Raw genomic sequence first — 16,068 nt, forward strand, 5'->3', positions numbered from 1 at the left:
TGGATAAACATCCAAACCATTTTATTTTCACCGGTAGCTGAGAAAGTGGAAATACATTTTAAACTTTCTAGTTTTCCAGAAAGCATGCACATAGAGACCATACATCATTTTATTTTTTTATAATCATGTTTGAAGTTGATCTTGAGTTTTGACTACTTAGTAAAACATTTGACAGCACAAATTGAGAAATAGACTGTTCAAATAGTTGTCCTTCTCTTGTTTCTGCAACTGACAATGATCCACTCTCTGCAAATAGTTCAATCATCAATGAACTACACTCATTACAAAACAATGTCTCTAAAACTACACTAGGGGTTAAAAGTCCAGAACTATTATCTTATCATCGAAGTTCAGTAATTGATATAACAAAAAAGTAAAGGTTCAGTAATTGTATTTTCAACTAATATAAAGTTGAGTAATATAACACAAACTATAGTTATTTATACTAGGGAGTGTATTCAATTTATCAAAAAAAGGAAAAAGGAATGTATTCAAGCACCTAAACAATTGAGGTTCTCTCAAGAGGACAATTAATTGGTGTCAAAAGTCAAAACTGAGGACTTGGTGCATTATTAATATCAGCCTCTGCATCATCCCTAGGATTAATTTGACAAGTGTGATCGATGTTTCTAGAGTTTAGAAGTGTCCAAGTTGGCGTTACCATATCAACAACACTAACGGTACTCAGTGATTGTTGATCACAGTAGTACCTACAGGTCAGTACCCCACCAACGAGAGGGGATTAACTAGCAGGTACTCAGAACTCTTAGAGTGCCTGCACCCTATCGGTCTTGACGCTCGGGAGTTGTGTACAGTACCTACAGGTGAGTAACCCACCAAAGGGCTTGATGACCCATGGTACGACCGAGCTAAGGATTCATGGCCTTAGAGATGGCTGGACTAGGGGGACTAGTTCTTGTATGGCCTTAGAGACTGCTTTATTAACAATAATACATACAATAGGGAAGATTATCACGTTTTAGACCAGAACAATAACTTATTGTAGGAAAAAAAACGGAGCCATAAACAATTTGATAATGTTTAGTAGCGTAACAATAAGTACTTTTCTATACCTAAGGCTAAACGGTGGATGGAAAGTAATACAAATTAACAAAACTCATGTATATCTTGTATCTGTATAATAATTATGAGTATAGTATACATGTTTCAAAAAAAGTTTTTGTCTAAAGTGCACAAGTTAAACAAATCTTTCACCATGAACAAACTTGTTTTCACCATTAGATGATCAATAAGTCTACAATTAGATCAAATGAGATGCGATGTGCATATTGATCAATGGTGAAATTTATTGATTCAATGATTAAAACAAGCTTGTGCACACTTGACCTTTAAAAAATAATTACGAGTATACCTATTTAGACACATGCTTAGTGTTTCTATTATTTTTCTCTTTCTTCAAATTGCACTTAACTAGTGTAGGAATCCATGCATTGTACCGGCTAGAAATGACGATGAAGAAAATCTCTGTTATTAACAATAATGCAACTAATGGAAAGAATAATTTAACAATTTACTTGTGTTTTTGTTTGAGTTAAGACTAATGTGACAGCTAATTATATTTACAATAACTAAAATAATAAGAACAATTTTGCAACAGATTTTAATTACCTTTCAGACAAATTCCAAATGATCTTGATCGATGTTCACTGCATACATACAGTCATGATTGCCACCGCACTAATCTTTTAGTTTAAGGAATTTTGCGGCGGTTGATGGCCTTACGGAGAAGAGCCTGACGTCCAGGGAATCGGCTGCCAACAACACTATCATCATCTTTAACTTGTTCAGTATCACCCACCATATCCTCCTTCTCTTGTTCTTGTTGTGTTTCTTCATGTGCACTACTCCTTAATCTCATTTTCTGTCTCTCTCTTCTCTCCATCCTCTTACTCCTACTACTACTATTACTAGTAGTAGCAGCAGCAGCAGAAGGTTTCTGGTTGGTCTTTGCATGGGCATCGGCATCACTCGATTTACGATTCCCAATTCTAGGAATTCTACCTCCATAAGAAGTACCAAGACGTTTAAAATCAATTTTACTCCAACCAAGTTTATCATCATTATCCCAACCAAACCTCTCACTAATCTCTTGAAGTTCAACCGCTACACTACCAGATCTAGCAACAACAGAAGCATAAGAAGCTTTGTCACCACTCAAGAGATTATAAGCAAACTCCCATTCGATTCGGTCTTTGTAAACTGGATCTGCAAGAACTTCATCTGCAAGCTTTGCCCAATCTTCAAAATCACGTGCTATGAAGTTTTTTGAAACCCATTTGAGATAGTTTGAAGGTAGTGTTCCTAGCATGTTTCCTTTGTATTTTCCGAAATCTATTACTCTGTCTCTTGCAGGTGGTTTAGGTTTAATTTGTCTTTGTGAATTGTTACTCAGTGAAAATGAAACTACTACTCCTGCTGCATATCGTTGCTTTTGATTTGTTGTTATATGGAAAGTATTTGTAAACATAAAGTGATGATGTAATGATGGATACATGAGGTGATGAAGATGATGATATGATGAACTCACCGAAAAATTAGGGTTTGGATGGGTCATTGATTCAACTCTCAATTTTTTGTTCAAATGGTAAAGAAAGGTAAAGTTTTCTCTCAATCTTGTGCAGGTCCACGTGGACTGCTTCCTTTCCGCTCACTGAAAAATAAATAAATAAATAACTGAGTTTTTGTTTGATTTGAGTAATTTTGGAAACCATACATTCATTACACAAGCAGTTTAGTGAGCTAATTAATTAGCAGCTGCTTTTCTAGTGATAATTTTCTTTAGTTTTGGTAATCAAATTTTATCAATTTTAAACACAAATGATATGTGTTGTAAGTGTAGTTTAGTTGGTAGTTATAAAGATATATTATTAGAGGGGTTAAGAAGTTGAATTTTTCCACACAAATGTATGTAAGTCAAGACACTAAATTATTTGAAAAAAAAAAACAAAAATTAAGGGTCTATTTGGTGCAATGATGGTGTGTGTAATAAGAAAGGATGCCTCAATTGACTTGGGAGTTCGGTGAATTTGTGACCCTTGATTTGGTATGTGAGAGAAAAGAAAAAAAAGAAAAAGATGGATTCAAGAATAAAGATTTTACAATTAAGAACATGCGATAAAGTTCAGACAGTCGTTTTTTGTGTGTAATAAAATAACATTGCTTTGAGTATACTCCACTGGAGCACCCAAAGGTTAGAAAGGTAACATATTCATTGTTTTCAAATCTCAACTTTGGCCATTCTTAGGAGTTAGGAGCATTCTCAAATATGTTGCATTGAATGCGGCTCGACATTATCATATGTAGGCCCACCGGTTTAAAGAGTCCTCTATTCGGACTCCCCCTAGACCTCTGTCTAGCCTAGGGAACTTCTCTAAGCTCGAGAGCTCCTGTCTCCTCACAGTGTAAGCAGCTCACCTCTTCTCGGAAACAAGCCAAACCAAAGCAAGCTGACGACGAGAAAGTCTCATGGTACGTCTGCTAGTCCCTTTGATTCCCAATCACGCATGACGATAATCAAATCAATTCGTAGGCCGCCTTTTGCCCCAAATTTACATTTACCAAGGAATCACGGTTTGTGGAAAGCTCCTCCAGAACCTTCTCTATTTTAAGGCGTTTTTCCGGGTAATCCGCCCGGATCATTGAAGTAGAAATGATATTAGGAGGGTAAAAAGACCGACAAATGTTGCAGAAGAGGTTGTTTCGTGAAAAGGGTTTGAGGCGTTATAAGAGACGACACTTTTTAAAATTGAATCTTATTAGGTAAAGCCATAAGCCTCTTTTATTAAATTTATAGGGCGAACAAATTTGATTTAACAATGATTCATAAAATTCTAGCATGTTGCATCTACACTCAGCCAATTAAATTGTACTGCAGACATTCTGACATATATGTCATCAACATTGATACTAAATTACTAACACATCTTAACCATTTTATTTTCAGCTGCTAGCTGAGCAATTGCAAATGCATTTTAATATTTCTAGCATTACAAAAAACATGTACATAGAGATCATATATCATATTTGAAGTTGATCTTGATTACTCATTAAAACATTTGCCATGGCAACTTGAGAAAGATATTGTTCCAGTAGTTGTCCGTCTCTTGTCTCTGCAACTGATAATGCACCATTCTCTGCATACAGTTCAAACATCAATACAGCATTCATTACAAAACAATGGTTTCAAAACTGCACTTGGGTTAGAACTAATAATGAAGAAAAATGTTATCATCAATTTGCACAGTAGGTCCTTAGTGATTATATTGCATTAGCGCGGACACGACATGGATACTGACACGTCGACACTGATAATAATTTGAAAAAAATGACATAATTCAATGTAATCATAAGTGTCGGTGTCCGACACCGACATGACATAATTCATTATTTATCAGGAATATATTCAAGTACCTAAATGGTGGAGGTGCTCCCAAGAGGACAAATTGTTGTCTGTAATTTGTCCAAACTGAGGTGTATTATTAATTTCAGCGTCTGTACCATTCCCGGGACTAATTTGACAATCGCCATTGATGTTTCCAGAATGCAGAAGGGTCGAAGTTGGCGTTACCATATTAACAACAGTACTCATTGCTTGTTGATCGCTGATTGCAGAAACAAAGAGATAATAAATAATTTGATACAAATTTACTTGAAATGAGTCAATGCCAATAAAAAATACCTGAGAGGAGGAGGGCCATAAGCATTAACAAAGTTCAGAATCTGATCGTTGGTATCTCCTTGTGGAAACCAGCTTAATGCATTCTCTGTAGTTCCAGCAACAAAGCCATCTACATCTACAGTTTTTGTAAGATGTACCTAATCATAATAATTAATTTATAGTTGCAAGTTGCAACCAAGTGATTAGATGCAATAAAGGGTACTTTTCATCTAAGAGACTAAGACATCTAAGAATGAAAACTATATTTACATAACACATTTTAATGATGAGAGTAGGTAGGGAATGTTACATTGTGACAGATTAATAAATATTTGTATATATACCTGTGGAGATGCATGAGAAATTTGCTCTTCCTCCAAAAAGCACTGTTGAAAAAAAATGTAAGTTAGAAAGATTATACAAATTCAACATTCTAAGTATACACAAATCAGTAGTAGTGAGTTTATGGTGTAGCTGCTATAAAACTTACTTTTCGCAGTTGCACTTGTTTTAGAGTTTCCTGAAGTACTTGTACGCGATATTCAGCTTCACACAATGTAGTGATCTCAGAAGGATCTCCTTCAAATATCCTAAAAATTATAGCATGAAATCAAACATTGATGAACATGCTCTATGATCCTTTTAAGACATCTAAGAATCTGGTTTTGTTTTTTATTCAATATAGATGGTAACTAGCAATTAAAGGGACCAAAACCTTAGTCGATTCTTCATCTCTTCCAATTGAGTCTTCCAAATTAAAATTTCTCTTTGAACCTCCTGAAGTTAACATAGAAATGTCATTAGACCAACATATATAACATTATTTAAAGTTGAAAAAAATATAAATCTAGATTAAAATATACAAATACCTTGAGTTGAGGGTCTGTAACCATAGGGCTGCAAAGCAACATGATTAAATGTTTTGAAAACAAAAAAAAAAAAAGGTTACTAACCAATCGTTAATAATCGACTAAGATTCAAATCTAGATTAATCAAACTAGAAAGTATCTGCAGTAAATACCTACGAACTTGACAAATTTGATCGGTTTCCACTTTCAATTTACGGAGAAGCTTTCGAATGTTCTACAAATACAATCAAAAATTTTAATTTCAGAATATTCTCAGCAATATTTGAAAATTGTTGAGTTCAAATTAAAACATTATATTTTAGGATGATACAAAGCAAGGCTAAATAAATTACTCACCTCTTCATTATGCAGCCTTCATAGTTGCACGGTAACAAAAGTTCACATAGATCAAAGGTAACACCAACATCAGGATAAAATAATAAGTATAAAGTATGAAGGATATAAGATTATTATGGCGATTGTTGGATCGAGACTGTCCAAATTTTAAGCTCGGTAGTTTTTTTTTTTTTTTTTATAAATTAAAATATGTTACTGAAATCTGAACGGTTCAATTTCGATCAAACGACCACTGACATGCTGATTGTGTGTAATTGTTGACCGACAACAAACCCGAATTTAGAGAATACTTACTTTCCACGTTCAGTGTCCGAAAGATTTATATATCGTTCTAGAATTTCTTCGAAGCTTCAAACCATATATTAAAAAGAGAGAGTAAGTTATTTTATAAATATTTTCAAAACAAATATATATATATATATATAATCATTCGATACGAACCTTTTATTGCCCGAGAAGAGAGTGGCTCTCCCCGATGGAGAAAACATGATGAGAGCAACATCAACATCACAAAGAACAGAAAGTTCATAAGCTTTCTTGATTAAACCATTTCTCCTCTTCGAGAAAGTGACTTGTCTATTCGTTGTGTTCTCAATTTTCTTGATTTGAAGCTTCACTCTCCCCATCTTTTTCATTCACTTCATGATGCATAAAAGTTAGATATATAGTGAAAAAAGAAGCAACACCAAACACGCCTTATTAATGATGAGTTGAGATGATTCAAGCACACGTTGCCATGCGCGAAATGCATTGTGAAACTTATGTGTCAAGAATCGAAGAAAATAAGGAAGAAATTTCGGTAAATGAATTTTGTTTTTGTTAGGCATTTATGGAAAGTGACGCGAGATCATGGCGGTTTGTATAATGCAGATAAGATAATAACTTGAAGAGCAAGTTTAATAACATTATAAGTTCTGTTCTATTAATCTTCTAAGAGGTATTTTCTTGTTTTGATGCTACTTTCTGCCATACTTTTTAACACGAATTGCTGCGTAAATTGCTTGAATTGCATGTTCAACTTTTAAGAACCTCGTGATTTCTCTATAATGGAATTGTCATTTAGTATGAACATGTAATGAATCAAAATGAAAACCGTGGGGATTTGTCCCATAAAAGAGAGGAATTTGTGTCTGATGTTAAGAGGTAATATATCAAACATGTTTAGAGGTAATATATCAAACATGTTTGTCTAGTGTTTTTCAGCTTGATTTTGTTTGGTGAGTTTAAATGTTCACTTCCAAGGTAACTGAGAGCTTAACTCTTGAGGTATTAAAATTAATTAAAGGAGTTTCATTTCTCCAAATAGATGATCTCTATATGTAATATGAAGAGGGTGAAAAATCTCAATTACTTCCTTTTTTTTGTTTCTTTCTTTTTTTGTTTCTTTCTATTAGCTCGGAGTCAAACACATACTCAAATAAACGTATATAACGAGAGGATAAAAGTCTCATAAAGACAACTTAATTGATAGCTATTAGAGACCATATAGTACACACCACATTACACTAAAACAAACAATGACAGACATTTGCAAAAGAAATTTTTCCCAAAATGATTGAGTTATTTCAATTTCTATACAATACTAATTATCTTTTTTTTTTCCTTTCTCAATTGTACCATCTAGATAATATTACTCACGTCACTCTCAATTCAATATGTTAGTGTACTAGTAATCGGACCCGTGCAACGCACGGGCACATATAGCTTATATGATTAAATAATGACATAAGAAAATGACACTAACAAATCATCAATCTTGTGTAGTTTAACCGTAATTATATTACAACGTTGTATTATGAAGTTAGAATTTCTAATTGAAAATTAATGTAATTAGATGAAATATCACCTGGAGTTAAAAAATAAAAAATCACCTGATAAAAAAAACCCCAAAATAAGATTCAAAAGTCAAAATCGTACAGCCTCGCGTGTATAATAAAGGCTACATAAAATCGTATAGCCCTGCCGAGCCCCCCGTGTATTTTTTAGAGATATAAAATTTAAAATTTATTGATGCTAAAACTTAAATTATATTACTCTGTTGTATTATGAAGTTAAAATTTCTAAGTGAAAATTAATGTAATTAGATGAGATATCACCTTGAGTTAGAAAATAAAAAACCACCCGATAAAAAAACTCAAAATAAGATTCAAAAGTCAAAATCGTACAGCCTCTCGTGTGTTTAATAAAGACTACATAAAATCGTATAGCCCTGCCAAGCCTCCCGCGTATTTTTTAGAGATATAAAATTTGGAATTTATTGATGCTAAAACTTAAATTATATTACTCTGTTGTATTATGAAGTTAAAATTTCTAAGTGAAAATTAATGTAATTAGATGAGATTGAATCATTTTATCATTAAAATTGGAATTCTTAAGTTGCAATCAATCTAATTGGATAAGATTGAATCGATAATACATAGAAGTTAGAATTACTAAATTGTAGTTAATCTAATGATATGCTTTGGTTTAGTTTAGGAGTTAAGAATGTACATTTAAACATGTCAACATAATAAATCAGATGAGTAGAGAAAACTGTGAGATACTAATGTAGTAGATATATCATAACAGAGCAAAACTTAATGTTATATTTTAATAATGTCATCTATATTTTCATTCAAGACATCTTTTAAAATTCTATTCAAAGATAAACTCATGAACTAAACAAAGTTAAGACCATTAAGATCGAATGAAACTATAAAATCCTTTATAAACATTGTATTATCATGCATAAATCCTTTAGAAGTTTAGAACCAATTTTGCAGCTATGTCTGTATTTCGGCCCACAAATCTCCCTTAGATGTAAAACCAAATTAATCTGTAAAAAATACAAAAAAAAAAAAAAAAAGATCATTAGTAAACAAAACACAATAAGAAAATACTTATGTTTAATAATCAAATTTTTAAGCAGTGTTGTAATATAGTGGCTATGGCGTAGTGGAAATTGAACAAAAATTAAGGCCAACCAGGTCATAATAAATTAAATGGTCAAGGAAATATCAAAAGGTAATAAATATGAAGAATTTCTCATTAACCAAAGGGTTTAGTCTGTGCTTAATTCTCCATTTGGTCCTGCTGCAACAGATTTGTCTATGATAAGCTTTGTTACATACTTACATGTTTGAAAAGACTGGATTTATAAAAATCGTGATAACACTATAATTTTGTTGAACCTCAAAAGTATAGTTTTTACTAAAATTACACTGGTACACCGTGATTCAGTCAATCTTATTGTCAATTCAAAGATATACTCAGCCTGCTTCATTATTATGAAGCTACACTGCACCCATTAACATTAATGAGGAAACATTGAATCTTATGACTATGAGGAAACATTGAATCTTATGACTAACAATCCAACAGATTACCTATAACTAACATGGTAGATTATGGCAGTGAAACACATTATAACAAAATTCATGTCTGTTATAAATTAGAATTAGAATGAATACCTAAAATCTTACAACCAAAACTAACTATTTTAGTGTACAATTGCTCTCATACCAATGGTGACTCGATAACTTTGAGAAATTCCTACTCATATCTTGCTCTAGCATCACAAAATCTAGTGCAAGCTAAACATAGAAATCTATAGCAAGATATCTACTCACACAATGTAAAGGAAGGCCAATGGCACCATGTCATCACTTTAATAAATAAACCATCAATAGAGTGTATGATTCGTGTTCAAAATAAAAAAAAACAGCTTGCATTCAAACTTGAAACAGGGAATTCTCTGAATGCATTTCCACCCCATATTATGAATTACCGATCTAACCTAATGCAACATGTATTACTTCCTACATTATCTTTCTAGTGTATAACAATAGAAACTTACAAAGGCAAGTATTGCATTACCTTCTACATTATCTTTCCAGTGTCAATCCTCGTTAACTAAGCTTGCTAACAGCTTCCCTTCAGATCTTATAAACAGATAAATATTCCACACTTTAGCTATACTTGCATTATGTAATCTTCTTAACCAATAGAAACTGAAAATAAGTTCAGAACATAATACACTTTTTCAGCCATACAGTGTGTAGACCAGATAATACAACAAATCAATTTCCAGCACATACAATGAAGAATTAATTTACCAAGAGATTTGCAAAGGTTAAGTGGTGGATGTGAATGCTTATAAAGTCCACTCCAATTGTACTGATATGTAGGTGTCAACGTATGAATCATCTTGTTTGACAGAAAAATAAGATATTAAGAAGTGTAACCTGCACTTCTGAAAATATAACTCAAGGTAAAAGAATGAAATCAATAAACAAAATAGAGAACAATCAATTGAAACAAATTTAAATCAAATTCAATCGCAGCGAACAATCCTATTGTAATTCATGATATAGTGAATTCCTCTAGCAAAGTGAACACTAATCCACGATAACAACAATACTAATGCAAAAATCAATTTGTAGTACAAAGATAAGTAAGCAAAATTCTTAAATGATATGATTTGAAACATGGAAAATTATCATTAGCAAAACAATTAAGCTTTTACCCCTGAAAATTATCATTAGCAAAACATGAAAAATCACATAAAAGAAATGAAATGTGAAATAAAAGCTAGTACTGATGCAATTAAATGTTATATATCAATGACATCTCAAAACTAACATAAGAATTGGTTTCTGCATCAATCAACATTTTGGATCATATACTATCTGCACTTTCTTGTCTGGACAGAGAAGAAAGAAATCACAAGTTTCACCAAGTCATTCCAATGGAAATAAGATAAAGGGGATACCCTTCACACAATTTAACTTGAATCTTGAACAAAAAATTGTGTCCGCCATCATTTTGAGGTTTCACTTGGAATTGATGCAGAATTCTACAGATTTTAAAAATATTCATATCATATATCATATTAGTTATCAAATGGAAATAGAAAAGACAAAACTAAACAAAAACAACAAAGTAATCATTGATTTTAGTCTGATAATTGAATTATGAAACACATTTTCTGATAAAATTGAATTCTGAAATGAAAACATAACCACTCAAAGAAGCAACATCAAATTGAAGAAAATAAAACAAAATAGAATTGATCTGGAAGCCCTTACTTCTAAGTTTGAGTCTGCCGCTTCCTTCATGGTGAGTGTTGCTTCTTCATATTTCTCTTCATCTTCTTTGTTGCAGAATTCCAGACAACAACTCGAGCTTAAATATATAACCTGCAAACAGCCCATGAATCGTTTAAATACAAAAAAAAAAAAACAAAAGAAAAACGATCCTGAAAATCAAGAGTGATACCTACACTTTTGGGAGAACACGCATCGGGTTTCAGAATGAAATCTTTTCCATTTGATGAGAGAATTTGAAAAAATAAAATAAAAAGAGGGATTAGAAAATTAGGGATTAAAGTAGATTGAAGAAAATTGGGGATTTCAAAAACGAAGAGTAAGAGTTTGAAATTACCTGCTCCGTCAGAATGAAAATCGGCCCAGCAACATCCATGAGATTCTTCTTTGGAAGGAAAATCAAGTTCATCAAGTGAAGAAGGTTGTGGCTTTGTTGTTTAGAGAGGGAGAGAGAGTTTGAAATTTGAAATTTGAGAATCTGTTTTTCAATATCAGTCAGACAAATTTGTTGGTAATGAAAGTGACTTAACACTGTTCCTTTGCTAAGAATGAAAGGGACAACTGCTTCTCAGAAGAAGAAGTTGTATGGATTTGAAAAATAATGAAAAGAGACACGTCAAACATGCTTCTTGGGGAAGTAGTTTTTTTTGTTTGGCCTGAAATGGACTGGATCAAGTTGGGCCGGATAGCATTTGTTGGCCCATTTCGTCAAAAGCTGAAGGAGGGAATATCATTTGAAATTTCAGCCAAAAGAAGTAGGTTTTTTGTCTTTTTCCATGTAGGATTTGCTGAAATTGAATATGAGAGTGACATGTGTACAAAATTACCCTACAACTGTGTTGGATGTGTGTAGTTATAAAGATGGAGAGAGAAGGTGGCAAGGTGACAATTTGAGTGTATATTTTTGCATTAATGAGTGCCACCCGGATAATTATATTATTTGTCAACATTTCATATGTATTTATTGAGGGGTGGATTCTCTCCCGCGAGAAAAATTTTGGGTCTGTTTGATCTGCCAAAAAATAAGGGACTGGACAGGACAACTGTAGTTGTACTGTGTTTGATTGTAAAACTGTTTCAGGAACTGGACAAACTGGGAGGCAATGGACAGGACAAAAACAAAATTTTTTGTCCCTCACTAAACAACACAACTTTTTGTCCGCAGTACAAGTTGTCTAAAATGCCAAAATACTATTTTATTAACAAAATATCGTATAAGACAAAAAAATGTTCAATATCCCAAAAGTTTGTTCTGTGCTGTTCTATCATGTGTTGTGCTGTTCTATCTTGTACTGTTCTGTCCAGTACTTACCCTTTAGCAAATCAAACACACCCTTTATGTGACATCCTGTGAAATTTTGACCTTTTGAAAAATGCGAGATTTTTTCTTTAGTATAAATAATATATCTATAATCTATATCTATAATATGTAAAAATCAGACCTATTTACCTTTCTCTTTCTTCAAAATATTGGCCTCTCAACAACTCTGCTCTCTCCTTCATTTGGCCATCAATGTCATTATTACATTTACTCATTAAAAACATCAATTGTCCTAATAATTCAATATCATTCTCCTCAATTCAAATTCAAATCTGATGCATTAAAAAACATTTTATTCAAGGAAACTACAATTCAAAGAAATTCAAAGAATGCAATCACTCTTTTAGCAATATCCTTTATCCTTTATATATTAAAATAGAAAACACATGTTAATAATTTTAGCCGCCTAAACTTTACATAATCCTGCCCAAAACCCTTTCAGCTCCTTCTCTGATTTTTTCTTAAAAAAATTGAAAAAGATTTTTGCTACTATCGCTACTTTTTATATGCCCCGTTTTATTTGGTTAACCTTTTATCTTCCCTATATCATAGTTATAGTTTCTTAGACAATATCCCACTTTTGGATTTTTCTTTTTCTAAATTTTTTTGAAAGGTAACTTAAATATTCTTGCCATCATTAATTTCTTTTTTCACATTATTTTAGCCACTAAATTATTGAAAGAAAAAATTATTCGTCAAATATTATATATATATATATATATATATATATATATATATATATATATATATATATATATATATATATATATAATTAGTTTCTTAGTTAATTAATAATTTAATTAAATTAAACCGAATGCGATTTCGATTTTGATTTTTGGGATTAGGAAGATTGGAAGGTTTATGGCGCCATGAATCCTAGGTTCTGTTCTGCGTTCATCGCTTTTGTTTTCAACTGGTTCTATTATGCATTTATGGTCTTTTAACAATTTGTTTAACCTAATTTTTCCTTTTCTCAATTTAATTATTAATTAATTAAATTTATTTTATTTATTTTCCTAAATTCTTTCATTCATATAAATTTGGATATAACAAAACCAACTAATTAGAGAAGAAATTGCAAATAATTAGAAATTTTTTCCCTTTTAATTGAGATTTGGGTGCCAAAAAAAAACTGATTTTTTTTTATAAAAAAAAACACTGAAAAAAAAATTAAAAAAACTAATTGGTGACATGGCAAGCCATAAAAAATACATGTGGCAGTGCCATGTCATCCTCCATTAAAAAAACAACTAAATTAAAAGTGTATTTTTATAAGGTTGCATTTTTATGCGTTTAAATAAAACAATACTAAACTAAAAATATTTTTTGAAGTCTACAAATTATAGTTCAACTGACAAAGAAGTCAAAATTATTAGATCGGATGTCGTAATTGGAATTCGAACTTCGATCTCTCCACTTTGTGTGTGTTGAATTTTTAGTAGTTTGCCATTTTGCCCATATCTATAAAAAAATTAAATTATCGGTATTTATTTTATCAATACATTAATCATTGCTTCTAAAGTGATCTCAATTGGATTTGGATTCTCCCATGCTCTTTTGATGTTGTTCTCTCTCATTTTTCTCATATAATGGTGATGACTCATAAAGAAGGGGAAAAATAGTTTAGAAAAGAGAGAAAAAATATATAACTGGTTGACTTTTTTTTTTATTAGCGATAACTGGTTGAAATTGATGTTGAATGAAAACATGAGAGAAATAACATAGAGGATCCAAATGCATCTCAATTTGCTTAAAGTGAAATAACAATTTTTATCTCCAAAAATATGAACTCAACTGGCAGAAATGCAAAAATTGATAGGTTGGATGCCATGACCGGAGTTCGAACATCGGTCCCTTCACTTTGTATGTGTGGCGTGTGTGAGAATTTTCAATAATTTACTATTTCGTCTATAAAAAAGGGGAAAACATAACATGTGCCCTAAGGGCACATTTTAAGGTACTTCATATAGAAAATTAGTCTAAAAATTTGCGCATTCAACTTTTGCAAAGTCAAAATCTTATATTTTGCAATATAAAACTTCTATTTTAAGCTCCTTACCAAGTGCCCTAAGAGCACATGTTAGCAAGACCCAAAGAAAATAACAACTTTTATAAAAATATGTTCATATCTTATTGTTAATTTCTTTTCATTTTATTTTTCAAAACTACATAAATTATCAATCACAGTTGAATATTTGTCCCGTGCATCGCACGGGTAGACTTACTACTTATTATGAATATTATTATATTGGTCAACTAAAAAAAATGAAATTGTTTGTCAAAAAAAATTTAATTTGTTTATAAATATTTATATAAATCAATGAAATTATTTTGTATTATTTTATGTATATGGAGAAATAAAAATTATATAGCATTACTGCATTAGTAAAACTTTTATTTTTACGCTTATTTTTATTTTTGCACTTACCAAAAAACAAAGGAATATTTTTCTTTAGCAATATTAATGCAATGTTAAAACCATGTACAATATGAAATTTTCAAAATTTTACACGTTTACAATTTAAGTAGCAAACTCAATTCATTACTTAAGTAGAAGATGGTATTTTGGTAGGAGGGGCACAAAAGAACTTAGGTGACGCCAAAAGAAATGGGGATGCAAGCAACTATTCATTCTCATCTCATGTATAAAAGTTTCAGTCATGGCTCCTAGTCCTGGCCCTTTCTTAACCTTTAAGGTCTTCACTATCATTAAGTGGACAACACAGTCATGCATCCAATTTGATTGAAGAAATTTGTTAAGCTTAGGACTGAATAGGGACATGCTTGTGATTGTGAACCACACAAAAGGAAGAGAATCGGTGAAAGTGTTTTTTAATGGTCCACTTCATTTTATCTTTTTTCCACTTAAAGTCCAAATCCTATGGTTGCAATTGCACGATCATGTAGCACTCACTCAGTGCAGGATAGTGTAGGCACTTTTTTTGGGTTTAGACACCAAATTGACATGCAACATGGTGGTGTGACGAAGTCAAAAAGAAACAAAACCTGGTGGGGTGACATGTAACTTTCAAACAATCATAAAGTACTAATAATAGTATCGTGTATATGTTAAATATGCTACGATCTCATCCCTAAAAGCTAGTTCAAAAGATGAGATTGCCCTCACATATTTATACACTTCATATCCCGGTAACCTAAGCAATGTGAGACTTCAAACAATCTCCAACAACACAACAATACATTCAACACTCACCCTCACGCCTAGCGTGGTCCTGGGTCAAATGCCCACACTGCAGTTCTTAACCCGACTCTGATACCACTTGTAAAGGCAAAGGGGGTTATTCTCATTGATTTACCAAAGTGTACCACACTTACTTATGTAGGCCAAACACCTCATACAAGTAATGAGCTTAAGTACAACAAATTCACATTGGGCTTGCAGAAATCTAGGCCCAATATCTAACGGTATATATGTACTCAAATTAAATTAAATAGTTTATGTAAGAAGGAAACTACAAACTAGTCCTTCATCAGGTTCGGCATGTCTTAGAGCTTATTCAGGAGGGATATATATATATATTTTTTTGGTAAGGTATTCAGGAGGAATATGATCAAGCCAAGATAGTCAATATTAGAGCAAGTTTTTAGGTGATTGTACTGCTTATGTTGTAGAATTATGTGGGGTCTAAGAGCGTCGGAAGAAACAACTAATCAATGTTTCCAAACTAGAAGAAAGAAAAACGACACATATCTATCAAAAACTTTAAAACATCACGTATGAGTAATCTCTCTTATATATTTAATATTTGCTCATTCATA

General features: G+C 32.0%; 2 protein-coding genes and 1 long non-coding RNA gene across 4 annotated transcripts; all 3 read right to left on the minus strand.

Annotated features, from left to right (window-relative positions):
• LOC123918190 lies at nt 1-2,656 on the minus strand. 2 transcript variants are annotated; one of them, XM_045970165.1, is made up of 2 exons: nt 1,630-2,655; nt 1-246 (listed from the first exon to the last, which is right to left on the minus strand). In XM_045970165.1, the coding sequence occupies exon 1, from the start codon at nt 2,573-2,575 to the stop codon at nt 1,712-1,714; it is 864 nt and encodes a 287-aa protein (XP_045826121.1). In that variant the 5' UTR covers nt 2,576-2,655; the 3' UTR covers nt 1-246; nt 1,630-1,711. The 2 variants fall into 2 exon arrangements, with proteins under 2 accessions (XP_045826121.1, XP_045826122.1); XM_045970166.1 differs by lacking the exon at nt 1-246 and adding an exon at nt 1,132-1,460 and having other exon boundaries at nt 1,630-2,656.
• A 1,195-nt stretch (nt 2,657-3,851) lies between these two features.
• Nucleotides 3,852-6,963, minus strand: LOC123918189 (agamous-like MADS-box protein AGL104). Its single transcript, XM_045970164.1, has 11 exons — nt 6,325-6,963; nt 6,178-6,231; nt 5,884-5,899; nt 5,700-5,761; nt 5,548-5,575; nt 5,394-5,455; nt 5,169-5,268; nt 5,023-5,064; nt 4,700-4,836; nt 4,432-4,622; nt 3,852-4,154 (listed from the first exon to the last, which is right to left on the minus strand). Exons 1-11 carry the CDS (start codon nt 6,516-6,518, stop codon nt 4,039-4,041), a joined length of 1,002 nt encoding a protein of 333 aa, XP_045826120.1. The 5' UTR covers nt 6,519-6,963; the 3' UTR covers nt 3,852-4,038.
• A 1,477-nt stretch (nt 6,964-8,440) lies between these two features.
• Nucleotides 8,441-11,556, minus strand: LOC123918191. The gene is made up of 6 exons (XR_006812716.1): nt 11,305-11,556; nt 11,144-11,181; nt 10,950-11,060; nt 9,978-10,717; nt 9,739-9,872; nt 8,441-8,698 (listed from the first exon to the last, which is right to left on the minus strand). It is a non-coding gene; the product is annotated as an uncharacterized LOC123918191 (long non-coding RNA).
• Between the last annotated feature and the right edge of the window lie 4,512 nt (nt 11,557-16,068).

The sequence above is a fragment of the Trifolium pratense genome, linkage group LG3 (assembly GCF_020283565.1).
Source record: "Trifolium pratense cultivar HEN17-A07 linkage group LG3, ARS_RC_1.1, whole genome shotgun sequence".
Classification (NCBI taxonomy): Eukaryota; Viridiplantae; Streptophyta; class Magnoliopsida; order Fabales; family Fabaceae; genus Trifolium; species Trifolium pratense.